Genomic DNA, 14,613 nt, shown 5'->3' on the forward strand with positions numbered 1-14,613 from the left:
GATGGGCATCTTCTTCAGCGGGGCCGGGCAGCCCCCACTGGGGGTGCAACCCACGACCCCAGGACCCCCACAACACCTGAAGCCCCCGCGCTCCCGTAAGGGAGAGGCGCTGCCGCTTTAAGAGGCGTGGCCTCCTTTGGGTGACGTCACACGGAGAAACCACGCCCCCTTGCCATACCCACGCCGCGCTCGGGGCGCCCCCTGTCGGCGTCCGCGCGCGTCCCGCCCTGCGTCGTGACGTCACCGGCGTCCGCACGCTACACCGCCCCCGCTGCGCCCTGGAACGTGACGGCGGCCACGCGCGTGCGCGAGAAAGGGGCGGGGCCAGGCGGGAAAAAGCGGGCGGCACCAGGAAGGGAAAGGGGCGGAGCCAGAGCGGGCGAGGCGAGGCTTTTGCGCCTGCGCGGTGGCGCCGCGTGCGTCGCGTCCCGTCCCGTCCGCACCGCCCTCCCTCCCCGCCGCCGCCGCCGCGCCAGGCCCGGGGGCGGGCGGGGGAGCCGCGCATGCGCTTGCGGCGGGCGGGGCGGGGCGGGGGCGCGGGACGCGCGTGCGCGCGGGGCACGGAGCGTCGGCGCCGCCGCTCTGAGCGCGGGGCGTGCGCGGAGCCCGAGCGGCCGCGGCGGGTGCGGGGCCGCCGCCCCCTCCCTCCCTGCCTGCCTGCCTGCCTCACACGCACACCCACCCACCATCACCCCCTGCGCGGCCATGGCAGCGGGCGCCGGGCCCCCCGCGGCCGCCCCCGGGCACGGCTGGAGGAGGAGGAGGACGGCGCGCAAGCCGCAGCGGCCCGTGGGATAAGGCCCGCCGCCCGCCCGCCCCCGCCGCGCCGCCCCCGAGCCCCCTCCTCACCATCCCCACAACGCCGCCGCCGCCTCGACGCGGAGCCGCCGCTGCGGGGCCGCCGCGCGTCCCCAGCCTCGCTCCCTCTCGCCCGGGGGGGGCTCTCGGGGCCGCTCCCGGGCTGGATGAATGTGGGAGAAGATGGAGACCAAGACGATCGTCTACGACCTGGACACCTCCGGGGGGCTCATGGAGGTGAGGCCCGGGGCGCGGCGCGGGGGGGGCCGGGCCGGGGAGGCCGCGGGGCTGCAAGATGGCGAGGGACCCCCCCCGGAGCCCCCGTGGCCTTACAAGGAAGTGCGGAGGGACGGAGGCGGCCCCCGGAGAGGCCCTGCTGGACACGGGGCGGGCTTGGCCGGGGCTCCGTGTCCCCCCTGGCGGGCCCGAGGCCGCTGTCCCCGCGCTGGGCACGGGGAGAAGGGCGCTGGGTCGGGGTCGGTGCAGCCCCTCAGAGCCCGCTCTGTCTGTTGTGTGTGCATGTGCAGCAAATCCAGGCCCTCCTGGCTCCCCCCAAGAGCGAAGATGGGGAGAAGAAGAGCAGGAGGCCCGAGAAGGAGCCCCGGCGAAGTGGCAGGGCCACTAACCACGATAGCTGCGATAGCTGCAAGGAAGGAGGGGATCTGCTGTGCTGCGATCACTGCCCCGCCGCTTTCCACCTCCAGTGCTGGTAAGGCTCGGCGCTGTCTCCCTCCGGGTCTGCCCGGAGCACCTTCCCTCCCGGCCGCTCCCGCTTCCCGTTAGGTCTCGAGGAGGGGGGGACGCGGGGCCGGGCGGAGCAGGCAGGAACAAAAAAGGAGGTGCAAGCCCCACTCGGGTCCATCCTTCCCCCCCCCAGGCTAATCCCCAGCGGCCGAGGTGAACCCCCCCGCTCCCTCGCTGCTCTCTGTGGGGCTGGGGGGCTCCGTCCCCCCCCTTTCTTTTTGTGCTGAGCAGCGGGCGAGAGGCCTGGAGGAGGAGCGAGGCCGCTGCCTGCGCGGCCTGGCTGCCTTGGTGCTGCCCCTGCCCGGCCTTCCGCCCCCCCCGCCAGCGGGTAACTTCCCCTCCTCACCCCTCTCCAGGGCTGCCTGGCCTTGGGGGGACCCTCCGGAGGGCCCTGGCTGGAGAGGGAGAGGCGGTGGTGGCGTCTCTGCACCAGGCCTGACGTTCCCAGCGCTTCCGTGCTGCTGCAGCTGCTGGGAATAATGGAGGTTGCTGTCTCTGTGTCTCCCTGCCTCACTGTTTACAATATGGCGACCTTCCTTTAAATTATATTTTTATTCTCAGCGCCATTTTGGCTGCATATATGACTCCCAAACCCTCGCAGTGCTCCCCACGGTACCTCGAACGTGAAAAATACCTTCCCCGTGGAAATCCAGGCCTCCAGACTTTAGCACTGGCCGGGTTTATTCCTTTCCCTCCTTTTTCCTGTCCCCTCCTGGCTCTTCCGACCTGCCCGTCTCATCCGTGGGGGTGTCCGCCGTGAGCTGGGGGGGCTGTCGGGTGTTCTTGCTGGGAGTTGTGTGGCTTTGTTGATGAAGGCAGAGCTCTCTGCATGCAAATCCGGGTGCCGGGGTGGGAGCCGAGGCGCGTGTGGAGGCGGTGGCAGGGCTCGAGGCGGTGGAGGCTGCAGCGGGAGCGTCTCCTGCTGCCTTTCCCTCGCAGCTTCCCGAGCTCTTGGCACAAAGCGACCCGCCAAAGGCTGCCTCAACTTTCCGCCCCAAAGTTTCTCCTTCCCTGCACCCGGAGCCTGGGCGCATCCAAGGCCTCTTTGCCAAAATCCCCCCCCTTTCAACAGTTGACACAGGCGGGCAGTTTGTGTTAAATTAGCGCAGCCAGAGTGGATAATGGAGTGGAGGAGGGAGCAGGGCAAGTCAAACAGCTGGAGCTCGGGTGTACAGAGTATTCTTCCTTAGGGGAGATTTTTTAACCACATTCCTTTCTCTCTTTCATGCTTTGGAGCTTTGTTTGCCACCCTGTTAACAGCTGTCTCCTCTGCTTTTCCTTTTTTTTTTTATTTTTTTATTATTATTCTGTTGAGTTTTTCTTTCTTTCTGATTTTCGCTTGCTTGGTGGTTGTTCTGCGTTTCTGTACTAATTGCAGGTGTCTGAACAGTTATTAAACTGGTTGCTGATAGCAGGAAGGCTGAGAGTGTGGTCACAGTTCTGTAGGGAGTGTCCCGTTAGCAGCAGCGTAGCCAGGCGAACTCGACAATGCTGTAGTGTGCAGCCATGACATCATCCCTCCTACCCTGAGGAAGTGCTACTGGTGGTAGTGCAGGTCCTCTAATGTTTACTAGGAGGATACTAATTACCATTATTTTTTGCCCGGTGTTCTCGATGAGCTTTAATTTGAAGGTGGTTTTTACCTTCTGCCGGGCATGGTTGACACATCCCAAGCCTTCTCTTAGTGAGGCTGGAGCAGTGGCTAAAACTTCACTTTTGAGGTGGAAGAGCTGTGACTAAGGCTGTAGAGTGACTGAGTCCTGGTTAAACCTGGCCATAAGTGAGAGCACTTTGTGCATGGCTGAATTTCATAGCTTAATTTTTGTAGTTAGCGAGTGGGAAACAATCATGTGTATCAGATACCTGTAAAGCTTTGGTTGTACCCGAGTTAGTTACGTTGTAATTATTTAAAAAAAAAAGTATCTTTGGCTACCTAGTCACTGTTCAGAACAGAGATGAAAGAGGCAATTCTGTTTGTTGCCTTTCCTGGGGTGTCTCTCAGGCAGTCCTTTTGACAGTAGCCTAGAATCTGCTGCGAGAGGTGGCACAGTGTGGAAAGGCTTCACTTCAAGGCCTCCAGCTTGAGCCTGGTTCTACCTCCTTCCTCCTGGACCTCTGTCCGACCCTCAGCCATGGCCTTCAGGTGACCCAGGTCGTCTCAAAGGGATGCTCTGGTTTTGTTTTTGTGTTTTCTTCCCTTTACCTCCTACATCTTGCTCAAAGTAAACTTCCGTTCTGGATATAAACTCAGGCATAAAGGCAACACTTGCAACTTCCTTTCTGCCTCCTTTTTTTTTAGTTAAAGAATAGTAGCTGTAATGCAAGGCTTGGTTTAAGTCATTTGAATAGCACTGCTGGGGCACACTAACTGATTTGTGTTGACAGCTTACCTGTTCTTTAAATATTTAATGTAAGCTATAACACCAAGTTGCGTTTATTATCAATATAGCATAAAAGAAAACAAAAAAGCATCCCTTAATTGGTCTAGGATTGGTAATCAGTTGATTAAAGCTGTGTAGGAGAGGCCATATTATAAAAGAAAAGGGGTAACAGGGGTGTGATTACATCAAGTCACACAGTTGGATGGAGACAAACCCAGCTCAGTGGCCCAGGAGGCAGTTTTGCTCCTTCCTGCATAGAGAAGGTTCTTCTATGTCATGTTTAAACCTGTAGCAAGTAAGTTGACTTTGTTAGGTAAGTGTGTAGCCCTCAAACTTCAGCAGTTTACCTTAACTTCCATTTAGCACCTAAACCTGTTGTCTTCTGAGGAAAACAGAAGGCACTTGGCCAAAGCTCCCAAAACTTTCCAAGTCTGGTGGTATTACGCCTGATGGTAAATAACAAGTTTTGTTGATGCATTGTGGAAGGACTGCTCTCCTGAATTAATGCGGGTGGAAGTGACTTCCCAGTTCATCTGTTGAGGTGTCAGCTCTTCCCACAACTCTGTTTGGTAATCAGTAGTTCAGAGTAAAGCTACTACAGGTACTGTGAGAGTCCATGGGTTGGGAGGGTTCCCACCCTGGCTGCAGATAAACTGGCTTGGTGGGACGGATACGGGAAAGTGTAAAATCCCTTCCAGATACTTAGTTTCAACATACTTGGATTATTGTCACGGTCAGATGACCCTCTTCAGGTTTGAATTTACAGAGAGAGGGTTTTTGGGTTCTTAATAGTTGTTGGAAACAGAACGTGGGATCTTTAGCTCTGGAGTCAGCGTTTGGTTCTGCTGTTTGCCCATAATCTGCTGCTTTGGGTAATGGCTTAGTGTGTATTTCCATCCTGATGTTCTGCCTTAGCCCAGGCCCCTGGGGATGGTGCATGCTCCTTCTTTACATGATTGAAAACCAATTTTCCAGTAGTACTTCTATTCTTTCCCATTTATATCCTCCTCCTGGCTATGTGATTGTTAGAATTCCCTGTGTTTTCTTGAGCTTGTAGTAAACTTGATTCACGTTGAAGCGGGTTTGCAAAGTGACTGATGTTGCAAATTCATTACAGCTTCGCTGAAGGATTAGAAAGATCCCCGGGAGAGGAAAAGTTTAGTTAACAAGCTGGGGGAGGGGAGTGACAACAGGAGGGAGAACCAACACAGAACAGTTTTGTGTTTGGTTTTGTTTTTTGGGTGTTGTTTTTTTTTTTTTTCTTCCTTTTTATTTTTTTCAAAGTCTCTCTGCCCGGGGTTTCTGGTTGGAGGAGCCCAAAAGCGCCAACCTCTCTGAATGCTGCGGTTCAAGTCCCTCTTGTAAATCTCAACGCCGCTGGCTGTGCAGCTCTGCTGGCTTGGCAGAGTGACCTCAGTCGCCTAAAGCTGACCAGTTATGTAAACAGACAGTACCAATTTCGTGGCACTGCCCAGCAAAAAGGCTCCTCGTAGCTGCTGGGTTCACCCCACGGCTGCGCCGGGAGAGGCCGCGTCCGTACCAGGGCCTGCTACCTCCGTCAAACCTTCTGCAACACCTCCTCATGTTTATGTTTCCAGTGTTTGGCTCATTTCCCCTCTGATTTGGCAGTCTTCACCGAAGTGCTGGTGTCGAAGAACAGGAGTAACAGAGCTGCAAAGAGCAGCAGAGGAAGCTGAACTGGGGTTTTGCATATTTTCTATGAGTCACATTGTTTTAGTGCTTCGAACGAAGAATGGAAAAAAGTTGTGCTTGGCTGGGAGGACATTGATAACTCTTTCCCCACCTTGTTCATGTTCTGCTTTATCTTTGGCATTTGGTCTGGCTTTGGTTTTTTACATGAATATGCGTTCTGTGTGAGGGGAGCAAAACAATGGCTTGTCTATTGTCTCAGATAATCCTTCTCTTAATGGTCATCTTGGGCTGCCTCGGGGGGTTCAGGTGAATCTTAGAGTGTCTGAAACATCTCCTGCTTCAAGGAGTAGCAGGATGTCCATGAAGGTGCTGGAGAGGTGAACTTCATGCCTAATAGTGACTAGGAGCAGGCTTTCAGTACGTTGAATTACGTAACAGCTTCAGAAAAGCTTGTAGTTTAAGTGCAGAAAGTTTTTATTATGAGGCTTTCTGTTTGTTTGGGTTTTTTTTACAGTAAATGACTGGCAAAACCCTACTTTAGTGTTTATATAATTGCATTTTGAAGGTCAGAGTAAGCTGTTCTGTTCCCAGTAGTCATTTAAATGTATCTATCTTAAGTGATACTTTGTTAAAACAATGATGGTGTAAGTATGTGCTTAAAAAAAAAAAAAAAACCCACACCGCCAAGTTTTGTTTTTCTGTATCTCTGGTCTGATATTTTGGTAGCAGTGGGGCCAGAGTAGGATCCTAAGGCAGAAGGAAGCGATTGCACGGAGGGTCACTACGCGTGCGCCTGCAGACGTGGTAACATGATCAGTCTTGGCAGCTCTGCTCTGCAAAGTTGTGCCGATGAGGTTTTTCACCCTCCTTATTTTGTCCTAAATCTCCCGATGCAAAGGCAGATAAGGTCAGCCCAAATCTTATGGGCTTGAGCTGAGGGCACCAGAAAACCATTCGTGGTAAGAATTTGATGAAGTCGTGATTTTTTGGGATCTGCAAACCACCATTCTCACCTGTGTGTGAGGATGTTGCTTGTGTTAAACTGAGTGTGAGCAGATTTTGCAGCGTGGGCAGGAGTTGGGCATTAGGACTGAGCTATGGATCACTGCTGCCATTCCCAACATCAGCGAGGAGCAGTAGGAGCAATGTGTTGGGATTCCAAAGTCAAGGACTCGAAGTTGAGGAGGGCGATGTTTAACTGCTTCATTTAGGCTTTGCCTTCAGACATGGCTGCTGCCTGGGCTGGTGTTATATCAAACACCTGCACTGATCTGGAGCTGTTTTAAAGGGCACAGTACAAGACTGAATAAGGAAAGTTCTCTGCTGTTTTGTCCCTTGGCTTGGGAACGTGCCAATTTTATGTTGACCAGGATTTGTGGAACTGAAGAGTCTTTTTTTTTTTTGTGCTGCTATGGGGTCCATGTCTGAGTTGACTCCTCAGGATTAGGAGGATGCAGCAGCTTGCTTGAGGTGGGGTTCACTGCTTTGTTCCTGCCGCTCCAGAGCTGGTCTTTCCTGGTATGTCAGCCTGCAGGCATGACTCATGGGAGCCTTTCACAACATGGAAAGGTCTTCCCAGAGGAATTCCAGCTCCTCCAGGCATTTGCAAAGGAAATTCTTAATTGGATTAGATTCATAATACTAATCTGCTAATGACTGTTTGTTATGGAGATCTTGGAATTATCTTGTAAATATATTCACCTTCTTTTAGCTTGCCTTCTGTCTTTTTATCACACACAAGCTCAGTGTTGTTAAGATTGTACAGCCGCCAGCAGATCTGATAGTTGGGAATGGGAGGACTCCTGTGTTTATTACACAAGATCATATAATGCTCGTAATTCTTCCCTCTTTCTCCATTTCTCAGTGTTGTTTTAGGTGGGGTAGTAAAAGGGAAGCAGAGATAATTGGCATGCCTGACATCCGGCTGTTATTTCTCTTACGAAGGGTGTGAAGGACATCCCGGGTGGGGAGTGCCCCTGTACAGTTGTCAGTGACAGAACTGCACATTTATAGCAAGGACTGGGGCTAAACATTTCCCCCCTAAAACAGACCTTTTTGTGTGGTAGGTGCTGTTGTGGTGTGGGGAGCACCTGCAGGAGGGCAGGGCTTCTGCGTGTCTTTAAGTAGGACAGACTGAGTCAATTCGAGATTTCATTGTAGCGTTGGTGCTGAAACAGTTTTTCAACACTAACATCAATTCTTCCGTTTATTGACCCACAGGAGTGGATGTTAAAGTGTTTTTGTTGCTAGACTGACTCACTGGTATGTGTCAGGTTCTTGAGTTTTTCCTGTGCTCTGGAGCCCTTAATACTTGAGTCAGTAGCAAATAGCAGGAATCTACTGTGAAGAAAGGGAACATTTACTTCCAGAGTAGGAAGGAGGTGCATCTCCCTGAGAGCAAGTGTGACAGTCTGAATATTTAGGGAGTGCTGTCTGTTAGAATATAAATCATGTGAGAAGGATGTACCCATTTTGGTTTTTTTAAACCAGTCAGGAAGTAAGCTTGGACTTGTGAAAATGCAAATGTGCATGGGGATATAACATGGCTTTGTTACAAGGGTATGAAAAAACTGAGTGTAGCCAAAAACGTCTTGCCACGTCAGGTTACTGGCTAAACTTGCGATTTTTGCGACACAGATTGTCAGAGTTGGCTTTTCCTTCTTATAGTAATCGATCTATGCTGTCTCCAACTCCATTGCTCGCTAGATGTCTGCCCAGCTTCCTCGAAGGAATGCTGCAGTATCCAGTAACTCTGTAAGCTGAGTAAAAATAGTGTTGTAGCTTCCCTTTAATAAAGGGGTTGACAGATACCAGTTGTAATGCACTCACATACCTTTTTAGGGTATGGACTGAATGCTCCCTATAGCCAAAAATGAAGGAGGAAAAAAAAAAAAAGGTGTACAAATCATTGTTCCTGTTGGTGTATCAGATCTTGAGCACAAAAGGCAAAGAGCATCTCGGCCAGCTGGGGGGAATCGAGCGCCTGAACCCAACTCTAACCCATTTCTGCTGACGTGTGCTCTGCACGAGTCACTTGAAGCAAACTAGATGGAGCTGGAGATTACCGACTTTGAACCCTGCAGAAAGCAGTGGCCTGAGGATACAATTTAGCAGGCTGAAAACCCCATGCTGAATTTCTGGCAAGCGCTAGTGATTGGTGTGAAACACCTGCCTGTACAGCCTCTGACTTTGGGCACGGCATCATGTGAACTTCCCAGTGATCTCCGTCTAGAATAGCAACAGGAGCAAGATATGAAGGTGATCTGGAAAAGGCAGGAAAGAATGTATACCCTGCTCTAAGCCTTTTTTTTTGGTGGATATTTCTGTCTCTGCTCTTTTTTTCTCTCTTCCCCAGCGTTCTTGGGAAAGCCTAGTCCACATGTCGATGTCAGAATTACACTTCACTTGTGCCTGTGTGAAGACAAATTCATGCTTTTGCTTTTATGGGTCTGTCCTTCATCCTCCTCTGATGTGCTGCTTTCCTTTTTTCCACCTTATTGCTTCTGTCCTTTCACCCCTGTCTCCTTTGAACACATTCAGCATGGCTGGGGCTGAATGTGTTCACTTCTCAGAAACCTCTCAGACCTGTGTTTTGATTATTTTTTTTCCCACCAGAGATGTCTCTTCATTTATTGTTCTTTAAAGACAAAATTGGATGAAGTGATTCTCAACAGGGCTGTGTTGTTCCTCAGCCTTCTTTCTTTTCCCTGATGCTGCCCTATGTGTCATCCTGCTTTGAGAAGATGACTTCTAATCTGTTAAGAAGATGGTGCTGTAAAGATCTGAACACTTAATAATGAACCTGGACATTGAATTCAGGCTATTGTTACTATTGTCTGCAGCACAGGCATGAGTGATGCCTTGGAAAGAAACAGGAGTCAGGATGTGCAGAATGTCTGAATTTCTGTGTCTGACCCACATTTTTCAAAGTCAACAATTCTTCTATCGACTTCCATGATTTCTGCTTATAGATACAAAGCTGAATGGTTCCCTGAGCAGAGATGTCTCAAACTAATTAAAAAATAATATTCAAAACCCCCTCACTGCGGTACAGCTGGTATTATACACTTTTTTGATGAATATTTTTTTAATATGTGTATTTGGTTTTATATATACGTTGAAATTTAATACCTTAAAAAACAATACTTCCTTTAATTTTTTGTCAGCTGCTAATGAGGGTAATAACTAACAGGTTGTCCAGGGAATGGTCTCTGGGGGCCAGGTTCTTTCTATAAATAGAAGTAACTAATTACATCAGGTGATCACATGTTTACATGCAGCTTATCCAGTTTATTGGGCTCTCCTGCTTGTCAGGTTGGAGACAAAAAAAGTTCTACTTCATGTCTTTGGAGGAAACTTTTCTGATTCCCCATGAACCTCAGGATTGTCTGCTCATGAGGGCACAGGGAGGAGGCGGGACCCCCAGTGAAGGTAGGAAGGGCGCTGAGGTAAGGTAGATAACACCTGCTTCCATGAGGTTGTACTTTCTCTTCCCAGGATGAGAGTAGCAGGAGCGATTTGATGAAGGATACAAGTAAATAAGTCCACTGGCTTCAGCATTTACAGAATACTCCCAAAATTCACAGCACGCTTGTGAAATGGTACCTGGTTCTTAGGAGCATGGTAGTGCTGCTGCCAGAGGCTGGAACTGCTGACCAAGCCCTTGCAGTGTTGAACACTGCCTGGTATTGAAATAAGGCAGAAATAAGCACACAGTGAATGAAGTTTTGGTATCTGGAATAGCCAGCGAGGATGCTTCTTAAACTTTTAAGAGCTCGAGTCTTCTTCCACTCTTGTAGCATCATGTAGAGAGATTATGTTAGTGTACCTTTATTTTTTTCCTTGTACGCATCTTGTTTCTCTCTGTCTGCCCATATAATGGTGTTTTAATCCTGCTTCTGTTCTCTGTCTGTTGCTGAACCCTTATTTCCAGCTCCGGCCATGCTGCTGGAAAGATGCATGCTAAGCAGATGCAGTGTTCCAGATGATGAGATAATTGGTGACCTGTGAAACGGTCATTTCTGTTCCCTTCCTTGCATAGAGGCAGCCAAAATAATCATGTTCCGACCTGTTTGGTGGTGTCCAGGTCTCCTTGCTGGGTGTTACTAATTTAGAACTTTTTATATGTGTGCTCAAGTTCACTTCAGTGTAAACAAAGTTGAGCTGGCTGCTGTCAAGCTTTTTTCACTGGTTCCATCAGGACTTGTTGCACCATAGGTAGAAGTGTAGTGGCTGATGCTCTGTGTTTAGTGTGAGTTGCACTGCTGGCTTCAAATAGGTATAACTTATAAAATATGTGAGCCTAATTGAGACCAGAAAGTTCCTGAAACTCTCTTTTAATGTGATTGGGTCACGCTTAGAGGTCTGTAAAGAACAAAAATTATGCTGGGCTTATCTGAAGTTTGGTCTCCACATTGGTGCTTGAGAAATCTTTGGCTTCTTCAGGAAGATTGTTCCTTGTACAGCTGAGTGTCATGATTTATCTGTGTTAACAAGCAGAACTTGGAGACTTCACTGAATCATTTGCACTAAGGAATAATCCTGACACTAGTGGAAGAGAGGAGAGATCTGACAGTGTTCCTATTAACCACGTTTGAGGTAACTGAAGTCTGACTTTTGTCTTCAGAAAAGAGTAAGCTCTGCATTGATCCAGGAGTGCAGGAGGAAGGTAAGGGGGAGTTGCAGTGGGGAGGAACTCAAAGGGAGCTGCAGCTGGTGGCTTGTTTGGTGTGGTTTTATTCTGTGTAAGTTAGAGGCTCGTGGTGCTGGGTTCCAGGTGTCCTCCTCCAGCCGGGTTTTGGAGCAGCTGTGAGCAGAAATGTGTAACTTGGGCGCAGTAGAAATGTTCCAAAGAGCTGAATTTGTAAATGATGCAACTTTCCCTGTTTCTCAATGGGGCTCTTGTAATGCACTGACAGTGAGGTTGGTTTCCTGGTTTGTTTTAGCTGCCATTGAGGCCCTGCTGTAGGAAGCCAGGGAGCGAGCCTTGTTCTTTATGAAGCTGCTAGAACAGCTGTAGCTCTATCCATCATAGGGATAAATAGGAGTCCGATAGAAGAGCTGAAAGCCTTCTTCCTTTAACTGGCAAACATAACCAGCATCCTTCATTATCAGCCTGTCATTGAGTCTTGGTGAGCTAATGAAAAGTTTTCTGAGGAGGAAAAATGTGTTTGCCTGCATATTTTCATAGGGTCACTATTTTCTCTCCGCACAGAAAAAAAAATATTTTAAGTCCGATTGTTGAAAACAACTGACATGAAAGAGAAGTTATTGAAGAAAGCTTCACCAGACACTGGTTTGTTTTCCTGCCACCATTATCCCAGCTGGTAGCTGGCTGTATCCTGGTGGGTCCAGAGCATGCTCTCCATACTGTCAGCGTGCCTTTGACGCAAGATGGCCAGGAATGCTGTGTGTAAATAACCTCAGGTCTGCTTATAACTGGTTCCTTTGAGAGCTGTGGCCCAGTTTGTATTGGAGAAGGTGCCATTCCTTGGAGCATTTGTTTACCTATTTATTGAGGTCAGCAAAGTGAGGAGTAATTATGGGATTTAGACTAACAACAGGCATCTGATGTATGAGAGCTCCAGAGTGTGAAATTGAAAAGCTAAGTGGCTTCATGCTATCATTTGCTTGATAAAAACTCCTAATACACTCTTGAAGACTTTTTTGTATTTCATCATAACCATTTAAATTTTATTTAAGGGAGGATTTGCATAGCGTCCTGACGATGGCAGAGCAATGCTTGACAACACATCTGATAAGAATTTCAGAAGATACTAAACTTCTTCAGAAAAAAACATGAGACTGGTATTATGGCAAGTGACTCCGTGTCATTGTAGTGGTTTTGACTAGGCAGTGATAAACATCTCCTTTAGTTTTCAGAGGCTTTGTATGAGTTGATCTTCCAGGTGTTTTTAAGTCAGCCTGTGTTTTTCAGGGCTGTCTTTGTCTTAAATCCAGAAACATGTTCTGCTGAGCAGATTTGATTTGGGTCACATCAAACCTTTCAGATAAAACATCACTTGGCACCACTATTGCCTGTGATGACAGAAGGGGGAACTTTCTGAAATAAAGGTTTAGCGAAATTGTACTGAAAAGCACAACTGACTGGTGTGTAGTTGAAAGGAGATGTGTTGTAACCGAAGATAAAGTTGGTGCTGTACAATTCCAGGTCCTGTTGGCAGCAAACACTGACGGCTGGAGCTGTGCATGCTAATGAACCTATGAAAGATAGAGAGAAAGGGGCCGTGGTGCTCCTGCCAAAGTGCTAATTCTTACCTTGCTTATGAAGATCAAGTATCTTGTTCAGATTTAAAAATCAGTTTCTTTTATGCTTACAGTAAAAGGTTGAAGAATGTGGTCATACCTAGTCAATTAAAACAGCATTCTTTAGTGCTTCCCTGGCTTTCTGCTGAGACCCAGGCAATGCTCTGTGCTTGCTGCGAGGCCAGCAGTGCAGGAGCAGCCTTCATCAGTCTTTGTTAGCACGGCGAGCTGCCTTGATGAACAGTTCATTAACCAGGAGAGGCAGAATCAGTCTTTTAATACACTTGCCATAGCAGCTAGGCCCTGACAGTGAGCAGAAAACCTCAGGAGGCTTGTCTGAGCGCTAAAACCTTGCTGCTGGTCTGAAACAAATCTTTCCCCTCCTTCCACAGGCCTTTGGGTAGCAGCGTTCATTAAAATGCTTCTTTAATAGTACCACGTACGTAGGATTTCATGGTTGTGGAATAGATAGTTCAAACACAACAAATGGGACAATAACATCCACACTTGGGAAGAAACCTGTTCTGACTCTTCCAGGCATCTCTCAAGGTTCACGGTGGTATTAATTGTTTCATTGTAAAATGCGTAAGATTGAGGTAACAGTTAAAACAAATAACCGGAGGCATCTGGCAGCGCGTGGATCCCTGGCACGCCGCACGCGTCGGGATGGGGCAGACGTGTTCCCAGCAGTTCAGGCACGCTCGTCGGGAGCTTCAGAGGGTGAAAATTCACTAGGAACAAATCAAAGTCTGTGGGTTTTCTTCCCCTCGGGTGCTGGGAGGGGAGAGGGGAATGGGCCAGATGAATCCATACTTGGCTGTAGCTGCAGATCTAAGAGCTCGGTTTCTAGCAGGAGTAAAACCTGAGCCATTGCAGGATCCACCTTAGGACTCAGCATGGATTTATGCTGCAGCAAGCACACGGTGATCATTTGTTACTCTCCTCCTTCTACCCCCCTTCCCTGCTTCTGTTAGCAAAAGATTAGTTTGGGGCAGGGGGGAGTTACAGCTACAGCCAAGCATTTGAGGCTCTGTGTGAAGCAGCCAGTAGTGGAGGCTTTGGTGCTCTCATCTAGAGCCTGATCCCTTGTTCATCCAAGTCCTCCAGGAAATGAGAAACATAAGCTGCAGGTATGTTAGTGCATATATGCAGAGCGCTGCGCTTCTGGAGCGCCTGGAACACAGAGGCCTCTGAAACCCTGCACTCCTCCTCAAAATGGCTGCCAGATGTGTTGGCTCTACTGAATTCCCTGGAGCCTGACACCAGAAATGCTGAGGTTATTACCAGCTTGGTTCTTGCAGTGTTCTTCCTTCAGTCTTGCAGGCGCGGTGTTGCAGGAGCGAGCGTGACCCCGGATGGCTGCAGTACCTGCGGAGGCTGTCGCTGGCAGGCTGGCGAGCTCGGGGCAAGGCTCGCCGGGACTCTGTTTAAACAAAGGAAGCGTGTTTGTTTTTACAGTTCAGGCTTGGGCTGGGATCCTGTGCCATTTCCCTGTGCTAGGAGCAAGATTCTCGAGGAAGACAGCCTCTCCCTTTGCTGCAAAGCACAGCTCTTCCACGCCGACAAATACGCATCTTATACTCTCTGGTTTGTCGGGGATGGAGACTTGGGAAGGCTGAACTCAGATTTGGGTTGATATTTGTCTGTAGGTGCAATAAACAGTATAGAGACTCCTGAACTACAGTCTGGCTGTCCAGTGTGGCTCCTTGGGCCAGTCTCGTAAGCTCTTTGCTGTTGTGGCTGCACTTACTGCTTGATCCCCTTGTGACCC

The 14,613-nt window shown here is 49.3% G+C and overlaps 1 protein-coding gene across 1 annotated transcript in view; it reads left to right on the top strand.

Moving 5' to 3' along the window:
- Positions 1 to 843: 843 nt before the first annotated feature.
- The window catches only part of PHF12 (PHD finger protein 12), a 32,185-nt gene continuing 18,415 nt past the window's right edge, over positions 844 to 14,613 (top strand). The window contains exons 1-2 of the mRNA XM_050321777.1: positions 844 to 1,035; positions 1,326 to 1,507. Of these exons, the coding sequence (XP_050177734.1) occupies positions 970 to 1,035; positions 1,326 to 1,507 (248 nt within the window). The 5' untranslated portion in view covers positions 844 to 969. The remainder of the gene's footprint in view (positions 1,036 to 1,325; positions 1,508 to 14,613) is intronic.

The sequence above is a fragment of the Myiozetetes cayanensis genome, unplaced genomic scaffold, assembly GCF_022539395.1.
Source record: "Myiozetetes cayanensis isolate MyiCay16 unplaced genomic scaffold, myiCay2020 scf27, whole genome shotgun sequence".
In the NCBI taxonomy this organism is placed as follows: Eukaryota; Metazoa; Chordata; class Aves; order Passeriformes; family Tyrannidae; genus Myiozetetes; species Myiozetetes cayanensis.